We start from the raw sequence: 21613 nt of genomic DNA on the forward strand, positions 1-21613 counted from the left end.
TAATATCATCCTTCTTTCTTACCCTCAAATAAAATTAAAACCACAATCTCATTAAATGCACACACTACACAAAGAAAAATTCTCTAGGGCATAGTAAAGAAAATGGACCACAGAATCAGTCAGACCCCAGCTCTGTTAGTGTTAGCTGTGTATACTTGAACAAGTTCCTTAATCTCTTCATGTTTCATTTTCCCAATCTCTACAATAAGCACAATAAAGGTACCTACCTCAGAGAGGTGTCAAAATAACTCATAATATGGTGAGTTATATAAAGCATTCAGAATAAAACCAGCCACAAAATAAGTGCTCTGTAAGTTTTAGCTGTAACGTTTTATTACTATACTAGTTCCAGCGCATAAATTAAAGCATTTCATTAATCATAATTTGTAACAATGTTTAGTACTATAGGTTTTTTCTGATACCTGTCAAGTCACAGGTTGAGATAGAGAAGCTATCTTATTTAAAGACTGAAAATTTTTAAATGTTCATTAAACACTACTAACTGAGTAGAATTTGAATCTCCAAACTCATGCAAGAATGAATATCCATTTAGAGGCTCTGAATGTTTCTAAGCTTTTCTAAGCTTCCCTCATAGCTCAGTTGGTTAAGAACCCACCTGTAATGCAGGAAACCCCAGTTCAATTCCTGGGTCAGGAAGACCCCCTCGAAGAAGGGAGAGGCTACCCATTCTAGTATTCTGGGGATTCCCTTGTGGCTCAGCTGGTAAAGAATCTGCCCATAATGTGGGAGACCTGGGTTCTATCTCTGGGTTGGGAAGATCCCTTGGAGAAGGGAAAGGCTATCCACTTCAGTATTCTGGTCTGGAGAATTCCATGGACTGTATACTCCATGGGGTAGCAAAGAATCCAACACGACTGAGTGACTTTCACTTTCTTTCACTTTAATGTTTCTAAAACCAAAACCGTTTTAGTCTTATCAAAACACGTTCCTAAACTCACCTTGTCTGTCTAAATTATTTTAGCATATTCTTTAATAATTTTCTGATTAGCTATATAACTATATGTAATACACTTAAGTTTATCTGGATCTTCTTCCCCTTGGGAAGGTACAGAAACAGGGTATATAGTAGGTTAAGTATTGGGCTACACTATCTCCAAGCCAGAAAAAACTTTCTGATTCCTTTCTGTATTCCTTTAAAGTCATAAAGCATAAGATATTCCGGACCCAACACCGTTAAATATTAATCATCTTAGTTATTTCTTAAACATACACTATTTCTTTTAATACCTCTTGATATCCTAAAAAACTATAGTTTCACATCTGTAACTACAGTTAACAGCCTGGAATATAACTGTGAACATTTAAATCTGAACATTCAAAAGGTTCAACTACCTGTGTACCTATCTACAAGCTTACCCATCCTTCAAGACCCAAGTTCCAGTTTTACTACCTCATGAAACTTTACTGTTCATTTACCATCATATGCCTGTGTGAAAAAAAGTTCTCTAAGCTATTGAAGCAGTTACAGTTTTTAATAAATTTAACTTGATTATAAATTATTTGTAGTTTTCTTTAACTGGTTTGTGTTAAACCATTATATGTAAAATCCTTTAGGGTAAAGAACTGGTTATTTACTTTATATACTTTATCTAGAGCAATTACTCTAATGCTGCAGGCAAGACTGATGCTTAGTAACTAACTTTTATGATACCACTAAGAATCACAACATGTAAGTTAAAAAGGCCTTTAGGCAGACATAATCTCCATTCTGCACATGAGCCCAACATATTCCAGGATATCCACGTAAAATAATGGATTAACAGGGACTAGACTCTTATTTGCCTTCCTCATACATCACTCTATTACCATTAGACTGACTCTAACTATACCCTGGTATCAATTAAGGCAACTTCAAGATCTTATTCCAAAATTTTGTCTTGTTTCATTTCTAGGTTAGCTAGATCAAGAATAGAGTGTTAATGAATAAAATTCCACCTTAACTTTTAAAAATCTGAATGGCCCAAGCAACATGCTCAATTTTTTCTAAAAGTAAATATCAAATGAAACTAAACTCTAGGACTTCCCTCTCTGAATCAATGTTTAAATCATTCCTGTCGTAATATCTGAAGGCCTACTAAGTGTAAGAAAAGTAACATTTCTTTCAGACAATGATTAAACAGAAAACTCCTACAATTTGCTTCTTAAATAATTAAAAGATTATTATAGATTAATCAAACACTTTGGTGAGATTAATGGGTTTAAATTACTCATTTCATTTTCATATTTTCTCCTTTAACATCCATTACCCCCAACAATGTATCAGTATTTGTTTCGTTGGACAATAAGAAAGTACCGCAAAGTGAGGAAGAAGATCTTCTCTATCACTCTCTGTAAATGCAGAAATCTCCAATGCCCTGGGACGGTGATCCACCACAGCATGACCAGGCACACCTCGACCTCGGCCTCGACCCCTGCCTCGGCCGTGAGCTGCACCTCGACCTCTTGAATGAACTCCTCTACCACGACCAGATGAAAGAATCCCTCGCTTTGCAGCCTAGAAGAGATTAGACAAACAGGTTAAACAGCAAATTACGAACACAAGCCAAGTGTTATACTCAGATGAGTCACACATCTGACATCAGTCATACAACTGAATATCATATTCAAAGAATGCCCTACAGAAGCATTTAGTAATTCAAGCTAGAGTTTTAGTTTTTAAAGTGAAAGGAAATTGAGCTAATGAATTCAGAAAACAAAATAACATTAATTTAAGCAACGTTGTAAAATTATTAAATACACCTTTTCTACTAAGTCTTTACTTTCCAAGACATCAAACTATATCACAAAAAGGCCAGCCATTCTTGAGTTTCAAATAATGCAGTGTTGAATATTACTTCAGAAGTTAAACATAGAGATACAAAATACCTATATATATATAATAAGTACATTTACACTATTATTTATTTACTAAAATTATAGGCCAAATTTTTTTAAATGATATATTTCTTTTTTTTTTTTAATTTTAATTTCAAATTTCAGGTATACACATGCTCCCTTTCCTGAACCCTCCTCCCCCCCCCCTCCCCATACCATCCCCCTGGGCTGTCCCAGCGCACCAGCCCCAAGCATCCAGCATCGTGCACTGAACCTGGACTGGCATCTCGTTTCATACATGACATTTCACATGTTTCAATGTCATTCTCCCAAATCTTCCCACCCTCTCCCTCTCCCACAGAGTCCATAAGACTGTTCTATACATCAGTGTCTCTTTTGCTGTCTCGTATACAGGGTTATCGTTACCATCTTTCTAAATTCCATATATATGCGTTAGTATACTGTATTGATGTTTTTCCTTCTGGCTTACTTCACTCTGTATAATAGGCTCCAGTTTCATCCACCTCATTAGAACTGATTCAAATGTATTCTTTTTAATGGCTGAGTAATACTCCATTGTGTATATGTACCACAGCTTTCTTATCCATTCATCTGCTGATGGACATCTAGGTTGCTTCCATGTCCTGGCTATTATAAACAGTGCTGCGATGAACATTGGGGTACACGTGTCTCTTTCCCTTCTGGTTTCCTCAGTGTGTATGCCCAGCAGTGGGATTGCTGGATCATAAGGCAGTTCTATTTCCAGTTTTTTAAGGAATCTCCACACTGTTCTCCATAGTGGCTGTACTAGTTTGCATTCCCACCAACAGTGTAAGAGGGTTCCCTTTTCTCCACACCCTCTCCAGCATTTATTATTTGTAGACTTTTGGATCGCAGCCATTCTGACTGGTGTGAAATGGTACCTCATAGTGGTTTTGATTTGCATAAATGATATATTTTTTTTAAGTCACACCAACACAAGCATGAAATCTCCAGAAAGGTTAAAACACAATTTCTACGTTAACATAAAAGTAACTTATGTTTTTCAAAACTTGTTATCTTAGGACACACAGACAACCATTTAATTTTCCAAAGTAAAATATATGCAGGTTTAGGACTCCAACCTATGGCTTCCTATGATAGACAATACAGGGTCTTGAGATAAGAACAGTGACTGCTGAATGTTAAACTCTTTAATACCTGGATCCCGTACTAAATTAGATTTGTAGTATGCAGAAAGTGAAGAAGAGCCTCTTGATGAAAATGAAAGAGGAGAGTGAAAAAGTTGGCTTAAAAGCTCAACATTCAGAAAATGAAGATCATGGCATCCGGTCCCATCACTTCATGGGAAATAGATGGGGGAACAGTGGCTGATTTTATTTTTGGGGATTCCAAAATCACTGCAGATGGTGACTGCAGCTATGAAATTAAAAGACACTTACTCCTTGGAAAAAAAGTTATGACCAACCTAGACAACATATTAAAAACAGAGATATTACTTTGCCAACAAAGGTCTGTCTAGTCAAGGCTATGGTTTTTCCAGTAATCATGTATGGATGTGAGAGTTGGACTATAAAGAAAGCTGAGCGCTGAAGAATTGATGTTTTTGAACTGTGGTGTTGGAGAAGACTCTTCAGAGTCCCCTGGACTGGAGATCCAACCAGTCCATCCTAAAGGAGATCAGTCCTGGGTGTTCATTGGAAGGACTGATGTTGAAGCTGAAACTCCAATACTTTGGCTACCTGATGTGAAGAGCTGACTCATTTGAAAAGACCCTGATGCTTGGACAGATTGAGGGCAGAAGGAGAAGGGGATGACAGAGGATGAGATGGTTGGATGGCATCACAGACTCAATGGACAGGGTGGACTCCTGGAGTTGGTGATAGACGGGAGGCCCGGTGTGCTGTGGTTCATGGGGTTGCAAAGAGCCGGAGATGACTGAGCGACTGAAGTGAACTAAACTGATGTTGGAAAAAGAAAATCAAGTTGCTAAAAAATTTCGAAAAAAGCATTATTTTCAGAAACAATAAGCTAAGATACAAAAAATTTAATTGTGGCAACAATGATAAATACAGGCAAGTACCAACTACACTAATGACATAAATGTCTCTTTACATCAAAATGTAATTCTGATTTTTAAATATCTTTCCGCTTTAGAAATTATCATGTATTAGAGTTCAATTTTATTAGCTTTTTCTGATATAAATAATCATATAACTAAACTATAAGAAACTAGTTTTTTCTCTTTTAAAAACACCCACAGCACCACCTATAGGCAAAACTTAAGTAAACATGTTCTTTGATGTTAATTCTACCACAGAAACTCTGATCCTTATAGTAACTCAATGTAACATGTCTATATATGCATAGAACATCTCCATAAGAACACCTGAAAAAACTGTATTAGATTTTGGTTCCAGGAAAAAAACAAAAATAGAAAAGGAATAAAATTTACTAGAAGTCGAGAGACCAGCTGCCACCTTTCATTAAATACTAAGAGATTTTTCTATTAGTTCTAAAAAAATTTGCTAACCTCTTCCTTCTTTCTTATATCAACTTCCAAAATGTTTTCCAGAGATTGCCAAAGACTGCTGATTAGAATGAGAATATTTTTCAAATAAACATTCAAGACCATAACAGCATACTGTGTAGTACTGATGAAACATACCTCCAGCTGTAATTCTGTGTACTTTCTCCTAAGTTCAGTGACTTCTTCTCCAGCTTGCATCTTCTTATACAAATCCAGTTCTGTGTCAAGCAACTCTTTCTGCATCTAGAAAACAGTGATTAGTAATTCAAGTGACAATAATATCCTGCATTTATATATATATATATATACACACATACACACACACACAATTTTTTATAAGGAATGCTTTTTAAGTATTCCTATTTAATCTATACATTTGTTCTCTATCTCCAATCCTACCACCCTAATTCAAGCCATCAATCACCTAGGTCTACACTAATGCAAAAGGCTTCCTAACTTGTTCCTACTTTCACTGATTTCCCTACAATTCATTTTCCATATGGAAGCCAGAGTGAAATTTCTACATGGAAGAATTTTCAGGAAATAACCGTGAAAAGGAAAACAAAAAACTGAGGTTCAAATGAGGACTATATAGTACCCTTTCGCGTAAGAAAGCATACATACACACACATACCAAGAGGGAGGGAAGACTGGAGAACAGAGTGCCAGGGATCAAACAGGAATGATCATCTATATAATCCTTTATATATATTAATAGTATAACTTTTGAATCATGTTAATTATTTATTTATTGAGAAAATAAAATTAGGGTAATTAAATTGAGAGAGTGAAACAGGAGAGAATTATGTCAATGGAGCCTCCTTCATGGTTATTACCATGCAATTGCTAAAGATTATTTGAAATAACTTCAAATCAATTAGGACTGTGTAACCTTCGTATCATCTGGAAATTAATTCTTCTATATTAAAGATACACTAAGATCCTCATATATTATGAAATAAAGTACATTTTAAAAATAAAAATACAAGAAAGTAAATCAACAAGAATAAGGGGGAGAGGAATCCAAAATTGAATACATATAGAAATAGACCTAACTTTATCAAATTAATAACATAACCACACAAAAGGAAAAAAACAAAAACGTGATCCTATACCACAGTTTGATTCTATACTCTAAATGGAGTATATTGTGAAGTTGTAAAAAATGCAAACAAATTCTGAATTTTATATTTAGTTAGCTGATGAAAGTGGTATTATTTTAGCAGTTTTGGAACCATCTGAATGTGCAAGTATATACTGTATTGATGTTAGTGGGAACAAGCTGTCATTATGGAACAGGGAAATAGGCATAAGAGAAAGAAACAAAGAACACTGTGGTGTTACATTAGAATCAGAAATATCAATATGAACTCATGATTACACACACACACACACACACACCAAGTGTAAGTATTTGTAACTCCGTGGAATTTTTAAAAATCACTTACTGTCATCTGAAATTAATTTGCTCAATTTCTTATGTCTAATCAGTTAATCTACTTGAATTTTCTCCCATTCAATCAGCTCATTCTGTAACAGTGACTCAAATTGTTACTTCTGTTCATTAACATTTTATACCACCAACTACTTACAAAATAAAGCTCAAACTCCTATCAAGCATTCAAGCACATATATTGTTTTGTCCTCAAGCTACTTTTTTATTTGTTACTATTCTCCTAATTATTGACTTTCTAGCTACAATGTACAGAATTCAAAAGATGGAATCAAGTTTGCTTATTTGTATTTATTAACTTAATAATAGAGAAGGGGGAGAATGGTAGCAAAGAATATTAAATAAAGAATGAATCTGAATGCAGTGTTTTAATTTTTTTTGCATGCATATGCAGTATAAATAACAACACAAACTGAAATACCTGAGTCTTAGTTTTTATACTTTTTGGAAGACAGCGTCCAGGAGAAGCAGCTTTGACCTCATCTTTCAACTTGGTAATATTTTTAGTCAAAACTTCTAAAGTTTTCATTATTTCTGCTTTATCTTCAGACTTCATTGCTTTGTTTTTCTCCAGTTTTGAAATTAACATCTGGCCGATTTTTAAAAACAAAAATGTAAGACTTAATTCTACTACTACTTGAAAGCAAACACAGCAAAGTAAATATAAAAATAAATAACTACTACTTATAGCTTATGTATTCATGACAAGGCTTACAATCACCAAGACAGCAGAACAGCAGACTGGTGACACTCTCTCAATTCAAGTCTTAATCTTGGTTTGCACTGTGAAGAACTATAGTACTGCTTAAGTCTCTTAGAATATAGATTTCTTATGGTTATAAGCTTTAAATTTAATTTAATCCCTGAAAAGTCATCAATTTGAAATAGCAATAATTTTAATTTCTAATCCATCTGTTGATATTACTGAGTCTAAGTATTCACACTCCAAAAGCAGTCTGCAACCCAGAAAGGATCACAGGAAAAGTTTACGGCTTCCCTTCACATGAGATATTAGAAAAGTAGAATATTTAATTACCTTCTTTCTTTTGTTAGAGGGAACAGTAACTGGCTAGGCTAAGAACAATACACTGGACAAAGATAAGAAGAAAGAAGATAAACATGGTAAGGAGTAGAAGACACCACACAATATAGATTCTATAGTATTATAGTATAATACCATAATCTATAGTATTATAGATTCTCTGAGTGAAGATGGTTTCAGTTTTTGGTGTAAAGCATTGTGATGTCTTTTTATCAAGTATATACAAATTTAAATCAGAAAAGACATAATTTTAAACCAAATGTTCAAAAGTTTGTATATTTTTAATATTTTGAAATGTTATAACTTTTATTACCAGACATAATTAAGAACTGACACCTAATTAAATGTCATAACTAGAGCGAAACTGGCATCTTCTACTCCCTATTACCATGTTTATCTTCTTTCTTGCTATGTCAGGCATATTGTTCTTAGCCTAGTCAGATACTGTTCCCTCTGACAAATCTAACTTTGATTATTTTACCTTTTGTGTTTCAATGTGCTTTTCTAAAATTTCTTGTTTCCTTTTCCTTACATCTTGCTGAAGTTTCAGTGCCTCCTAGAGAAGTGATCAAAAATAGTATTAGAAAACTTAACTTTTCCAAAAAAACCCCACAATTACTTAAGAACAGAACTGTGCTCTAAATGAGATTGTGGCAAGAAGCTTAGAAACAAAAATAAATGCAAAATTTTCCTATGTAAAGCTTAAACAGTATGCAAGTTTCAAAGATTAATCAGGACAGCCTTTTATTACAAGAAGAACATTAATATTTACTAATATACTATGGAAAACAAAAGTTCAGTGGCGGCCAACATATATACCTTTATCTCTATTTTATGAAAAAACACATACATGCAGAAAAAGCTTCCCTATATGCAAATACTGTACACTACTAACTATACTTACCTGCTTTTTTTTCTGTGCTTCATTATTATCAACTGCAGAAGCGGAAACAAGTAAGGTTTTTTGTGCAGCCTTCAAAGCAGCTGGATTATACACCGTTTTTGTTAAGCCAGTAGATGTAGACAATACCTACCAATACAAATTCAATTTTTCAAAAAATGTATCAAGTAGTCATGATCTCCTGAGTCCTATTTCCTTCAAAACTCAACTTTAAAGCACTCCTGTCAAAATTTAGCACACTGAACTAAAAGTACTTATATAGTAACAGTAACTAAGTCACATTTAGCATCTTCAACGGAAGAGTATGAGTGGGGGATAAGCTACACAGTGAAAAAATTTTAAAGTAATATCACATACCTTCAGGAAAAAAGCAAAAAACAAACACATAAAAACTCCAAATCAATAAAACACTGGTGGTATTACTGTCACACTGATAAAATATTAGTTGCTGAACACATTACTAGTATTCCTAGTGACTAAAGATAAACTGTATACAAGAGCACAGCAGAGGAGGAATTATGTCCTGAAAATAATTTAAAACGATCATTTATAATTGACATTTCTGACATTAACCTTATTGCTTTGTCTTCTCCATTTCTTTGCCAGCATTAGCATTACTCTTTTTTCTTTAAGGGACCTTATTCCCTTTAATTCAGCTCAGGTTTAGCACAACCATTCAAGATCTCTGCAAAGTCTTAATCACTTATTTCTTCTACCTAGGTTCCTCTATGAAATAATAGTCCTATTAAAATATTTAGTAAAAATGACCTGATGATACTTTAACTTATATTTCTCTCTCAATCTCTCTTCCCTGTCCTTACTGTAAAAGCCCTGAAACATAAACCATGTCTTTCTCTTCTTTGTGCTTCTTCCAGTATCTAAACCTTGCTACCAACTAATTATGAAACCATGGGTGAGTTCAGGAACCTTTTTGGGCCTCATTTTGCTCATTAAATAAGAAAGTTCAACCTGATAGTGTCTAATGTCCTCATAAACACAAAGATTCATTCCATGAGGGTATGGATTTTTTTTTAACATGGCTCACTGCTATATCTTCAGTGCCTAGAACAGCGCCAGACACAAAGCAAGTACTCAATAAACACTTTTGCACTAAATTAAAATGAAGTGATGGTAGATCAGAGTGAACAATCTTTTCCTCACAAAGATCAATTCAAGAAAATTAAAGCGTCAGGCTGCCTTTTTTATCTTCCAAAAGAAACAGAAAGTTGTAGGTTCCAGAGAGTGGTTGATTACTGGTTCTTGGGAAGGAGTTTAGAGATCCCTTCAAAGAGATCTATGAATGCCATAAAACCTAAACATGAAACGTGTGAGACTGTGTAACTTTCCAGAGGAAAAAACAGCTTCCCAAGTCATGACCTAAAAGAAGTCAGAAGAACTACGTAAGTAGAAGAGTATCAGTGAGAAAACGAGTCCTATTTTCTGACTACTACAAGATCTGGACACGACTTTCTAATATTTTATCATGAAATTAGATTAGGGAACATCACAAAGCTAAGCAACTCATCACTATTCTAAGTATTCAAGAATGTCATAGCTTCAAAATGAAAAAAAAAAAAAAATCTAGAATACTGTAATTATACTACCTCCATACAGCACAACTGATGTTTAAAAATAAAGGATTTTTACAATAGTTGATATGTTCAAAATTTGGTAATTTTCTTCAGTAATGAAAACACTCAAGGTATCACTAACAAATAGGAAATGGTTGTACTCAGTAAAATACAAAATGGACGTGGATTTAGTTCACTGTCTAACTTGTCACTACTTCATCATGCTACCTTACCACACTACGCAATGTCAAGCTGTATGAAAATGTAAGGGTGAGACAAACACTGTCGAAAGGGAGAAACACAAGATGATCTGCTGAAGCAAAAGGTGGAGTGTTTCATAAACCATCTTCATCATGATGGTTCTGTAACAGTTGAAAAGCTATGACCCAAAAAGATTTCTATATTCAAATAAACTTGGAAACAATATTACAATACTATTTTGTCCTTTCAAATGGTATACTATCATAAGAGCTATGAGAAAGCCAGAAGTAAAGCAATCCATATAATTTAACTAAGCATTTCTCCAATTTTAAGGAGTAGACAATTCTCCCTTTCAAAGTATTGTTATTAATACCAGACATCAGACTAAGGTGTACTGTTTCAGGGTTAATAAAATCATCCGACAACAAGAAGATTTCTGTATTCCTATATCACTTCCTTGTTTTGTCCAGGAACTTCCTTCTGTAAAAATAGAACATGAGCTAACGTATTTCACTGAGTTTAAGACACCACTGACTAGGAAGTCATTTAATATAACCCTACTTAGGGAAAAGGCTGCCAATTATAACCATAAACATCAACAACTAAAGATACAGCCCAACTTCAGAGGTGTAGAAATGTGAAAATAGAATGTGTTACAAACAGTGAAGTTACAAATGTTGCTATCTGAATTTACAAATGTTGCTCACTATCTAAAGCTATTTGGTTTCAGAGTTTAGATAGTAAGTGTTCGAATAACAAAAAATACTTGCATTTTTCAAAAGATAAAAATAGACTTGTGACAGAAGAAAATCTGTTAAAAATGAAACCAGTGGAGGGAAGTAAGAAACCCAACAGAAAATGATGCTACAGCTCTAAGAATATAACCAAAACATAGCAGCCTTCCTAAACAACCACATCTCTATTTTTGAAAGGGTTTCTGCATATGCCGTATTTTTACATATTGACTTTATTTCTAGTGACCTTGCTGCATTCACTTATTAATTCAAGTTGTTTGTGAATCCTTTTGGATTTTCTACATATATAATCATATCAACTGTGAGTAAACATAGCTCTGTTTCTCCCTTTCCAACATTTATGCCATTTATTTTACCGCTTTATTATAATGGTTAGGCCCTGTACTACTGGGAAAAAGTGACAAGAGTGCACATCCTTTGTTCTTCCTGGCCTTGGGGGAATGTACTCAGTATTTCACCATTAACAAATAATGTTAGCTGTAGGGTTTTTTTGCATTTTTTTTGCAGATATAACTTTGTCAAAATTAAGGAAATTTCTATTACTAATTTCCAAAATGTGTAATGTGACTAAATAATTTTATCACGTTTTTTTCCTACTGAAATAATCACATGGGGTCCAGTTCCCCTCCCTTCAATATCTACCCCATTCCTTCCCTCAATCTTTTATTTTGTTAATATGGTGAAATAAACTGATTTTCAAATGTTAAATCAACCTTGCATTTCTGGAATAAATGCTACCTGGTCAAGGTGTATTCTTTCTATTCCCACTGCATACTTGCTAAAATCGTATTTAGGACTTCTGTGTTTACGTTCATGAGATATTGGCTTGTAATTTTCCTTTCTTGTAATACACTTGTCAGGTCTGATATCAAAGTTTTTGTTGAATTCGTAAGATGAGTTGAAAAGTATCATATCCTTTGTTGTTGAAATATATACATCACTAATACCTCTTACTTTCAAGATAAAAGCCAATTCTTCAATAAAATAGAGGTTATAATCTATTAATACCTCCTTATTCATTTCCTATATAAAATATTACAAGCCATGACTATTATTAGTACTTATAAAAAAAAAACAGATTTTTCTCATGGATAAAAATGGGGAAAAAAGTATTTTGTAAAAATGACTTACTGCAAAAGAAGGTTATTACAAATTAAGTCATCCAAGTATCATTTTTTAATAATTGGTGCCAAGTTAAAATCAAACACAAAAGAAACGTAAGTTAAGATGACTCAAAGCCACACTCTCAATAAGCTAGTTCTCACACGTTTCTAAAGCAAATGTCAATTTTATTCTTCATAAATCTCTCTATAGTAAGCTGAGGCATTCAGGCATCATTTTATTGATCACTCTATTCAAATAATACCTACTTAACAGCTACTACAGTATCTTAATGTAGCAGCAAAAATCAGGTTTTAAGTTTCCTCTTTCTTAGCCCTCTCTCATGCAGTCTTAGATTACAAAGAATCATTAAAGGGTTTATTGGCTATTACAAGAGGTAGGGGATAAAATTTTATATTTGTGCACTTATTTGCCTTAACAATGACAGAAATTACTGTTTAGATTCAAGGTTTGAGTTTTTGTCTGCCTTCAATTTTTAAAAAATTTATTTCACACCAGTCAGAATGGCTGCAATCCAAAAGTCTACAAATAATAAATGCTGGAGAGGGTGTGGAGAAAAGGGAACCCTCTTACACTGTTGGTGGGAATGCAAACTAGTACAGCCACTATGGAGAACAGTGTGGAGATTCCTTAAAAAACTGGAAATAGAACTGCCTTATGATCCAGCAATCCCACTGCTGGGCATACACACTGAGGAAACCAGAAGGGAAAGAGACACGTGTACCCCAATGTTCATCGCAGCACTGTTTATAATAGCCAGGACATGGAAGCAACCTAGATGTCCATCAGCAGATGAATGGATAAGAAAGCTGTGGTACATATACACAATGGAGTATTACTCAGCCATTAAAAAGAATACATTTGAATCAGTTCTAATGAGGTGGATGAAACTGGAGCCTATTATACAGAGTGAAGTAAGCCAGAAGGAAAAACATCAATACAGTATACTAACGCATATATATGGAATTTAGAAAGATGGTAACGATAACCCTGTATACGAAACAGCAAAAGAGACACTGATGTATAGAACAGTCTTATGGACTCTGTGGGAGAGGGAGAGGGTGGGAAGATTTGGGAGAATGGCATTGAAACATGTAAAACGTCATGTATGAAACGAGATGCCAGTCCAGGTTCAATGCACGATGCTGGATGCTTGGGGCTGGTGCACTGGGACGACCCAGAGGGATGGTGTGGGGAGGGAGGAGGGAGGAGGGTTCAGGACGGGGAACACATGTATACTAATTAAATAATTTTCTATTAAAGAAAAAAAAAAGAAAAAAAAATTTAAATAACATTTGATGAACATTCTCCTACTCTTCCCTAAGACTTCTCTGCATCACTGAGCTCTAAGGATTACTACACAAAAATCCCTACTGACTAGGAACAGAAATAACAAATAAGCAAAAACAAAATGCTATTCTGTAAACAGGTTCACTGAAGCCTGGAAGTTACATACTGGTAAATAATTTCTTTCCTTAGAAGATTCATTACAATCTTTGCTGAGTAATTTTCTTTCATAAATAGCCCACTACCATTAGTGATTTTTCATAAATTAAGTTAATGCTAACTATATTAGCAAATTTATACTATCAATTGCAAATCTGTACCCTTTTTATCTAAAGCTATATAAAACATGTTAAAAAATAATGAGAACAAGTAGGAAAACATACTAGAAAAGTTTTGTAAAACTAGTAATTAGTACACTTTAATTTTAGAGTACAAGTCTTAACGTAACAGATCCTAAACATAATCAGGGTTGTAGACCTCTCCAGAATTGTTTAGTACTGCTGCAGTCCATGGGGTCGCTAGGAGTCGGACACAACTGAGCGACTTCACTTTCACTTTTCACTTTCCTGCATTGGAGAAGGAAATGGCAAGCCACTCCAGTACTCTTGCCTGGAGAATCCCAGGGATGGGGGAGCCTGGTGGGCTGCCATCTATGGGGTCACACAGAGTTGGACACAACTGAAGCGACTTAGCATGCATGCATGCATGCATACTAAGGGTAACGATCCTTATATTGTTGTGTTATTCCTTACTTACTTAGTATCAAAGAGGATAAAGATAATCAAAGTAAATATTCAGACACTGCTAAATTTAGTAGCATAGACTAAGCCACACAGATTCAGGCAGGGGCGGAGGGCCATATATGGAAAAATCTGGAGGTTTCACAGTAGGGGTTAGAGAGATTTTCAATTTTTAAAAGAATGACTAGAACTAGGATTCTGTTAGGCAGAGAGAAATACACTCCAGAAAAACCACCACCAAAAAGAAGATAAAAGAGGCAGAAAATAGCAAGAGACAATGAGCAGAAAAGGGCTTATTAGGGTAGAAAGGAAGACCTAAAGCAGAGGTAACAGAACCAGAATAATTGAGGTATGATGAGTTATTAATCCAGCAAAGTCATTTAGCTGAGAAAATTATTTAAGTTTCTATAAGGAGTTAAAGAAAGTCTGAGGGTAGGATGGTGGCAGTGTAAATTAGAGGGGGTGCCAGCCCAGAGGTCAGGGAACTGAAGGTGGCAGAGACCTACAAACACAAGTGGATGACTCTAAAGCTTCTAGACTGCACAACATGAAAATGGTGCCGTCACTCCCAGAGGTGGGTGGCTAGGAGAAGATACTACTTTACAGAGGAAATGATGAATCATTTGAGGCATTTTATGCCTGAAGTAATGCTGAGGTATCCAAGAGGAAAATGTGATATTCAGAATGAGATTCATATTCAAATTTCCAGAACTGACAAAGTTTAACACAGTAAATATGGAAATAATATACTGAAGAACCAGTGAAGAGAGCAGGTCAGCTATTTCATGAGACGTTCTAATTATCTATAATGTCAATTTCCTCTGAATCTTCATAATGGAAAGAGCCAGGGACTAGAAATAGAAGATCCAGGTTCCAGTCTTAGCTCAGTAACTCCCAGTGTATAGGTCAACCATAAAGTTTGTGGGGCCTTACCTTCCTTTAAGGTTCGGATAAAGAAATAAGAAAGATTATCCAATTCTAATATTCTGTGATTCCACGTACCTCAAAAAAAGACTAAAGATCAGGGCCATTCACTCACACCTAAACAAAAAATTAATACATCTGCACAGAACTATAAGACAGGTCCAAAAATGCTCTTAATTTAGTCAGCATTTGCTCCCCTCATTTGGAAAAAAAAAGACTAACTGCATTGTCACACTATACACAATAGCTGTTGTCATAAAAAACTTTACACCATTCTTTCCAATTTACAAAATACTCTTATATAATATTTTATTTAATCCTCATAAAACCTCAAGAGAAAGACAAATATAACCATCACCACTTATTGATGAGGAAAAGGGTTCAGAAAGATTAAGCGCACTGCCCAAAGACATGCAGTTAGTAAGTGAAGAGCCAGAGCTCAAACTCAGGTAAAGTTCCTAATTCATGGCCCTTTCTATAAGGTTATCAGAGGTTTAAAATTAAAATGTACAATATCTCTAAAGAAAAAATAGTAAGTGAAAAAACAAAAAGAATGGAGCATAAGGAAATACAGTGAGCGGCAAGTATTAAAATGCTGATGCAAAAAGTAAAAAGAGGTAGGCAAATATTTTTCTTTTTCGGCAAATGGAAAGCAAAAAGTTAGGAATAAAAGATACAGATACTATTAAGAAGCAAGAGTTTGGAACTATGAAAAAAATTAAAAAATTAAGATGCCACCTGAAAACATTTATGAAGCCAAGACACACACATCATGCTATTCTTACCTTTTCAGTTGCTGAAACAGATGGCTTTGATACAAAACCCAACCTGTCCTTCACAGATAACTTAGTTACATTCTAAAAAAATTAAAATGGACATATTCAGTGTTTCCCCAAACATACAGAAGTCTGTAGGGATTTTGAACATTCTCATTCTACTAACATATCCTGACTATAAGTACACTGATATTAATAACAAAACCTTGGGCCATTTGCAAAGACAGAGACAGAAAGAAAATGTGCTTGGAAAAATAAACAGTATACAGTAAACAGTATACAGTATTACTCAATCATGGAAAATGATTATATAAAGAAGTTTTTAAATAATTTTAAAATTATTGTGCCTGTCACATAGGCAGGTGGTTTGCTAAAGTCCCTTTCACTGATACAGAATCATAAATTCTTAGAATCCTATGTTGACAAGTAGAAAGTTCGTACACTCTAAATATTAGAGTAGTTAAAAATGCGCCTGCTTCTTCAGCTTAAAGCAAATGCCATTCTTTCCTATAGTATGTTTGTTTTACGGCCAGTATACACAGTATTTGGTGATGATTTGAGATAGCAGGATTGGAGGGTTGTTTGTTATTTAGTATCTAATAATTTACTAATTTACATTCTGCGTGTTTTTATAAAATCTCAATGTCTTACTCTTCAGGAATAACCTGCGAAGACTATTTTAATAAGGTGGCATCCATTAGCTAAGTAGGATACTATATCCTAACTATCTTACACAGCAAATGTTGAAACATCTGTAGACAAAAGAAAGTTAAGTTTCAGAGACTGAGGGTGTGGAAACAAGAAACTGCCACTCGAGTGTGGAAGGGAGTGGGAAGGGAATGACATATGGAGAAGAGAACTTGAGAATCAGGAATAAGTGATGCAAAGTTCTGAGAGAGCTGCATTAAGTAACTTGAAGCTTTAAGCCTTCCCTTCCCAAAGCTTTCAGTTCAGTCTACTGCATAATTATGTCTGGAACAGGAGTCTAATGAAGTAAAAGATGATGGAAAAATAAGATTTAATATACTAAAACTTTACTTTTTAGGCAGTTTTTCTCCTCTATGAAGTGAAAAAGAACTCTTTCTCATAAATAAGTATTAGCTAGAGAAAAGAATTTAAGATTCAAATACTACAGGAAAAGTAGTCCGTAAAAATGTTATGGTAATGGTAAAAAATTTTTTTACAGGTGCTGTTCAAATACAGACTATATTTCTGTATAAGTATACACACACACACACATATATATACACACATCCATACAATTAATTAAAATTCAGATCACCAAGGGAAACTAATAGACTGAGAACCTATCTATCATGTGACAGGCACAATAAGACTTTTCATTTACCTGAGGAAGGTCTGAACTGGCACTCTGGGCTTCTGCTGGTTCAATAGTACTTGAAGGTACCGGACCCAACCGCTCTTTGACTGACTGCTTCACAACAGGCAAAATGGGCTGCTGAACTAAAGGCTGCATTACCTCAGAAGAAGAAAAAAATGTTAAATGCGCTGATTAGTTCATGAGCAGGGAGAGTAACCTTCGTTATTCTGTTACTAAGTTGCCCATGCAGTTTTAAAAGTGCAGCTTATAATCAAAGCCTAATCACCTGCCAAATTCCTTCCTTCATACAAGTTCCCCATACGTGTCCAAAGATACAAAAAAATATTTATAAAGTAGAGGAAAAAATAAAAATCTACCCTTTAGTATCTTTTGTCTCTCTTTAATTAACAGAAGAAAGCTAAATAGAAAAATAAGGTGCTACAGTACACTTCTACAAGCAATTAAACTTTATACATTGATTGACTTCCCAATTAAAAGAAAGAAAAAGAGAAAAAAGGAAGAGGGAAGGAAGGATTTCCAATATGAACTCCAAGTAGGAGTTTCTAGAATACAAACAGGTACTACATACTGGAGTATCTCCCACTTTAAGGGATGGTTCTATATTTTATATGTATCATCTCATGACTTCCTAAACTAGGGATGAATGTAATAACAAAATGAAAGAGCAGGTTAGAGAACTTAAGTAACTTGCTCAAACCTACATACAGTTAACAATGGTAGAGCCAGGATCTGAACTCAAGTCTACCTGACTGCATGCCTCTCCTTTTAAAAAACACTATGCCAAATGCTTTTCTTTCATAAGAAAAGCATTTAATTTCACACAAATTTCTCTTACCTTTGGAGAAGTAGTTTGCAACTGTTGGGTGCTTCCTTCTCTGTGCCAGTAAACTTTAATAAAGCGATTATTTAGTACTGCTTCTGTACTTGATATAGCTTTCTTTGCTTCTTCGTATGTTGCAAATTGGATAAGGGCACCTTCAGGATCCCCATTATAGGCAACCTAAGATTTAAAATATTAAGCACAGCGAATTTGCAAATGAATCAGTTGCTTTACGTAGTAAAATGCCTCAGGAAATGAAATACTAGTCCTTCCAAGTTACAGTCTATCTTTATACTACCTTATATCGAGATTATTACCACAGTCTACTTTCACTCCAGAAGAAATGGTAACTGTGGACCACTCAGAATAGAATTAGCCTCCTCTAAATAACTTAGGAGAGAATGCTCATTGCATAAAGGTTATATATAAGCACTCAAAATGTTTCACTTCTTACCCTCAATATTAATGCTATGGGAAATAATACTTATGTCAGTGAGTGATGTAGAGTCAAAAGAGGGAAGTAAACTATTTTCAAAGGAATGATCTCTAACTAAAAATTACAGAAAAATCCATCTGTAAAATTTTCAAAACTGGTTAATTGTCACAGAAATATTTCCAAGAGCACACACAAATAAATCTTAGATAAGGGAGGGGGGAAATCTACAAAACAATAGCAACAATCATATTTTACACATAAGGAAACTACGACTCAAAAAGTATGCAATTCTTCAGACCCATACAATGAATAAGTAGTATTAACAGATCCAAGGCTTTTTAGTGTTCAATAATACCAGCACTTTCGAAATTGTTCTATCAACTACTGGTGAGGCAAAGCAATACAAAATAGGGATTAAGCACACAGACCCTGAATCAAACAACCTGGTTCTGGATAACAATACCCACTCTGTAGTTGTTAAGAATTAAACAGTAATTCATATAAAATGGTGGGGCGGGGATTGTACACGGGGCGGGTGATGGTGGGGTGTTCAATTAGGATAAAGCTATAGGGTTTTTTGAAACTAACTTTTCAAAATATATATTTTATAAATAATAAGGCAAATGGGATACAGATACAGCAAAAGGACCTGTAAGGAGATAACAATCTCAATAGTAACTGAGGAAATACAAATTGAAAAAATATAAATTAAAGAAAAAAACTGAAATAATAGTGAGATACTCAGCTTTAAATTTCTTTAAATTTAATATTACCAATGTAGTTAATTGGGTAAGGCAAATAATTTTTCAAAGTCTAGATCTACACGCGGTAGATCAAATTGAACTGCCATAAAAAGATATTTAGAGATAGTCCAGATAACATTAAATTACTACAGGGTAATACGTATGCTCAGGACCCACAACAAGGACCCACATACTTTTAAATACATATATATTTGTAAGCTTGCATACTAATTTATTGGTAGATACATACAGAAATACAAAACAAAAAATCGAAAATAATACATGGTAAGCTGTTACCAATAATGTAATAATATCATGCAGATACATGAGGAAGACAGAGAGCTGAAAATATTTGCATTAAATCTGTAGAAATCTCTACTGACTGACCCTAAGCAAGAATGCATTTTCTCATCTATTACTTAATAATATTATTTTTTAAAGGGCAACACCATAAAATTTTCCAAAATACCAACTTAAGCTGTACTCTCTAACGTCTATTCTTATCAGATTATGGGAAATAATTATTTTAGTTGAAAAGAATGCCATACAAACTGGAAAAGAAGCCCAACATTATTTCAACACTTTCAACATATCACATAATATAAACTCAATACAAAATAATCTCACAAATAACATATACCTAAGCCAAGGTCTAATTTTAGGTGAAATCAAATACAAATTACAGTTATTTATCTTAAAAGACATTCAAAAGCAGTAGAGGAAAAAGTAAATGTTTAAACTAATTAGATATTTGGGCCCCCAAAGTATCTGTTAGATATGTCCCATCTTAGAGGCAGCAAAAATAAATGTGACTAAAGCCTTCTGCTAAAGTGAAACTAAGGAAATGAAAACTATAGTAAGATTAGACTTTACCACTGTGGCTATTTAACTTTGCTGTAATTTTATGATAACCTCTATTAGGTAAAAAGTATATAATATGATCAATCAAGCCTCTTGCCTTTTCAAAGTAAATATGTTATTCAAAATCACATTTTTCTAAAATACAAAGTTTCATTTCATATCCAATTTTCTAAATTTAGAATATTACCAAAATTTCCATAATATTTTCTTGTAAAAGTATTTCTTCTTACTATATTAAGATTTCCTCTCTAAATTAAGCAAAGACAACAGAATCACCTCATAGCTCTTACCTGCAAGTTAACCAAGGTTCCAAATCGACTAAAATGCTCATTAAGTTTGCTGATATTATTTAATTCTGGAGGAACTTTTCTAAGTTCAAGTTTGGTATTTTCATTTCCAAACTGAACCTTTTTCTGGAAGCCTGGGCTGTTTGTTCTATTAAAATTTGGTCTGTAACAAAAATCAAGTTAATTAATACATTCATTTATAAATCCTGATACTTATCAAGTACAAAGGAATAAAGTTTTGCAACTTAAGTTCAATTTTCTTTTCAAAATTGAAATTGCTAGGTGATAAAGGACATTTATACTTTTTTTCCTTAGAAAATGAAGTTTCCAAATAAGTAGTGTTCTTATCTTTCACAGAAGTCAAGTAAGAAGGGTTCTTCCAGACCATTTGTTCCTTCCCACTTCTATTCTACGCCTGCTTAAAATTTTCAGCAGGAAAGGTCTACCCTCTTTCAGTCAATTTGCCTATATAACCATTTCACCATTTGCACCATTTCAGGAAAAGCTACCTTATCAAAATAATTCCTATTTTCAAATACTGATTAAAAGTAAGACATCACTGTCTTGATCTCGTTCCAATTAAAACAAAATGTGGGGAACAACAGACCATACGCTTGACACTTGAAGAAACAGGGACAAAACTGTGGCCCAGGGAGGTTATAATACTTGCTTTAAATCAGAGAATTAAAGGCAGAGCCAGAACTATATATTATCCATTAATAAACATACGTTAAAGCTCTAAAAAATGTAATCCTAGTCTTTCCTCTAACATGCTAAATTGTAAATGAATCATCAAACACACACACTAACATTCTGATTCTCTATCTGCTTCTCTGAAGCCCTTCCTCAACAACTTCGGTGCCCATCCTATCTCCCCTGCCCCCACCAAAGACTGCTTTCTAACTCTTTACAGGAATCGCCCACATGCTAAAGCCTCCTCCCATTTCTTCCCTAATAGCAGGCTCATGACTATCCCTTAAATAGCTA

At 34.2% G+C, this 21613-nt stretch overlaps 1 protein-coding gene across 19 annotated transcripts in view; it reads right to left on the reverse strand.

Annotated features, from left to right (window-relative positions):
* The window catches only part of RBM26 (RNA binding motif protein 26), an 84477-nt gene that overhangs the window by 21158 nt on the left and 41706 nt on the right, over positions 1-21613 (reverse strand). For 12 of the 19 annotated variants that reach the window (XM_019971611.2, XM_019971609.2, XM_019971606.2 and 9 more), the window contains exons 11-19: positions 20630-20789; positions 18315-18479; positions 17486-17617; positions 16147-16218; positions 8765-8890; positions 8342-8416; positions 7240-7407; positions 5504-5608; positions 2315-2515 (exon numbers count right to left, since the gene is read on the reverse strand). In XM_019971611.2, the coding sequence (XP_019827170.1) occupies positions 2315-2515; positions 5504-5608; positions 7240-7407; positions 8342-8416; positions 8765-8890; positions 16147-16218; positions 17486-17617; positions 18315-18479; positions 20630-20789 (1204 nt within the window). The remainder of the gene's footprint in view (positions 1-2314; positions 2516-5503; positions 5609-7239; positions 7408-8341; positions 8417-8764; positions 8891-16146; positions 16219-17485; positions 17618-18314; positions 18480-20629; positions 20790-21613) is intronic. The other 7 variants (XM_019971617.2, XM_019971616.2, XM_019971614.2 and 4 more) reach the window with 3 other exon arrangements.

Source organism: Bos indicus, chromosome 12 (genome assembly GCF_029378745.1).
Source record: "Bos indicus isolate NIAB-ARS_2022 breed Sahiwal x Tharparkar chromosome 12, NIAB-ARS_B.indTharparkar_mat_pri_1.0, whole genome shotgun sequence".
NCBI classification, from domain to species: Eukaryota; Metazoa; Chordata; class Mammalia; order Artiodactyla; family Bovidae; genus Bos; species Bos indicus.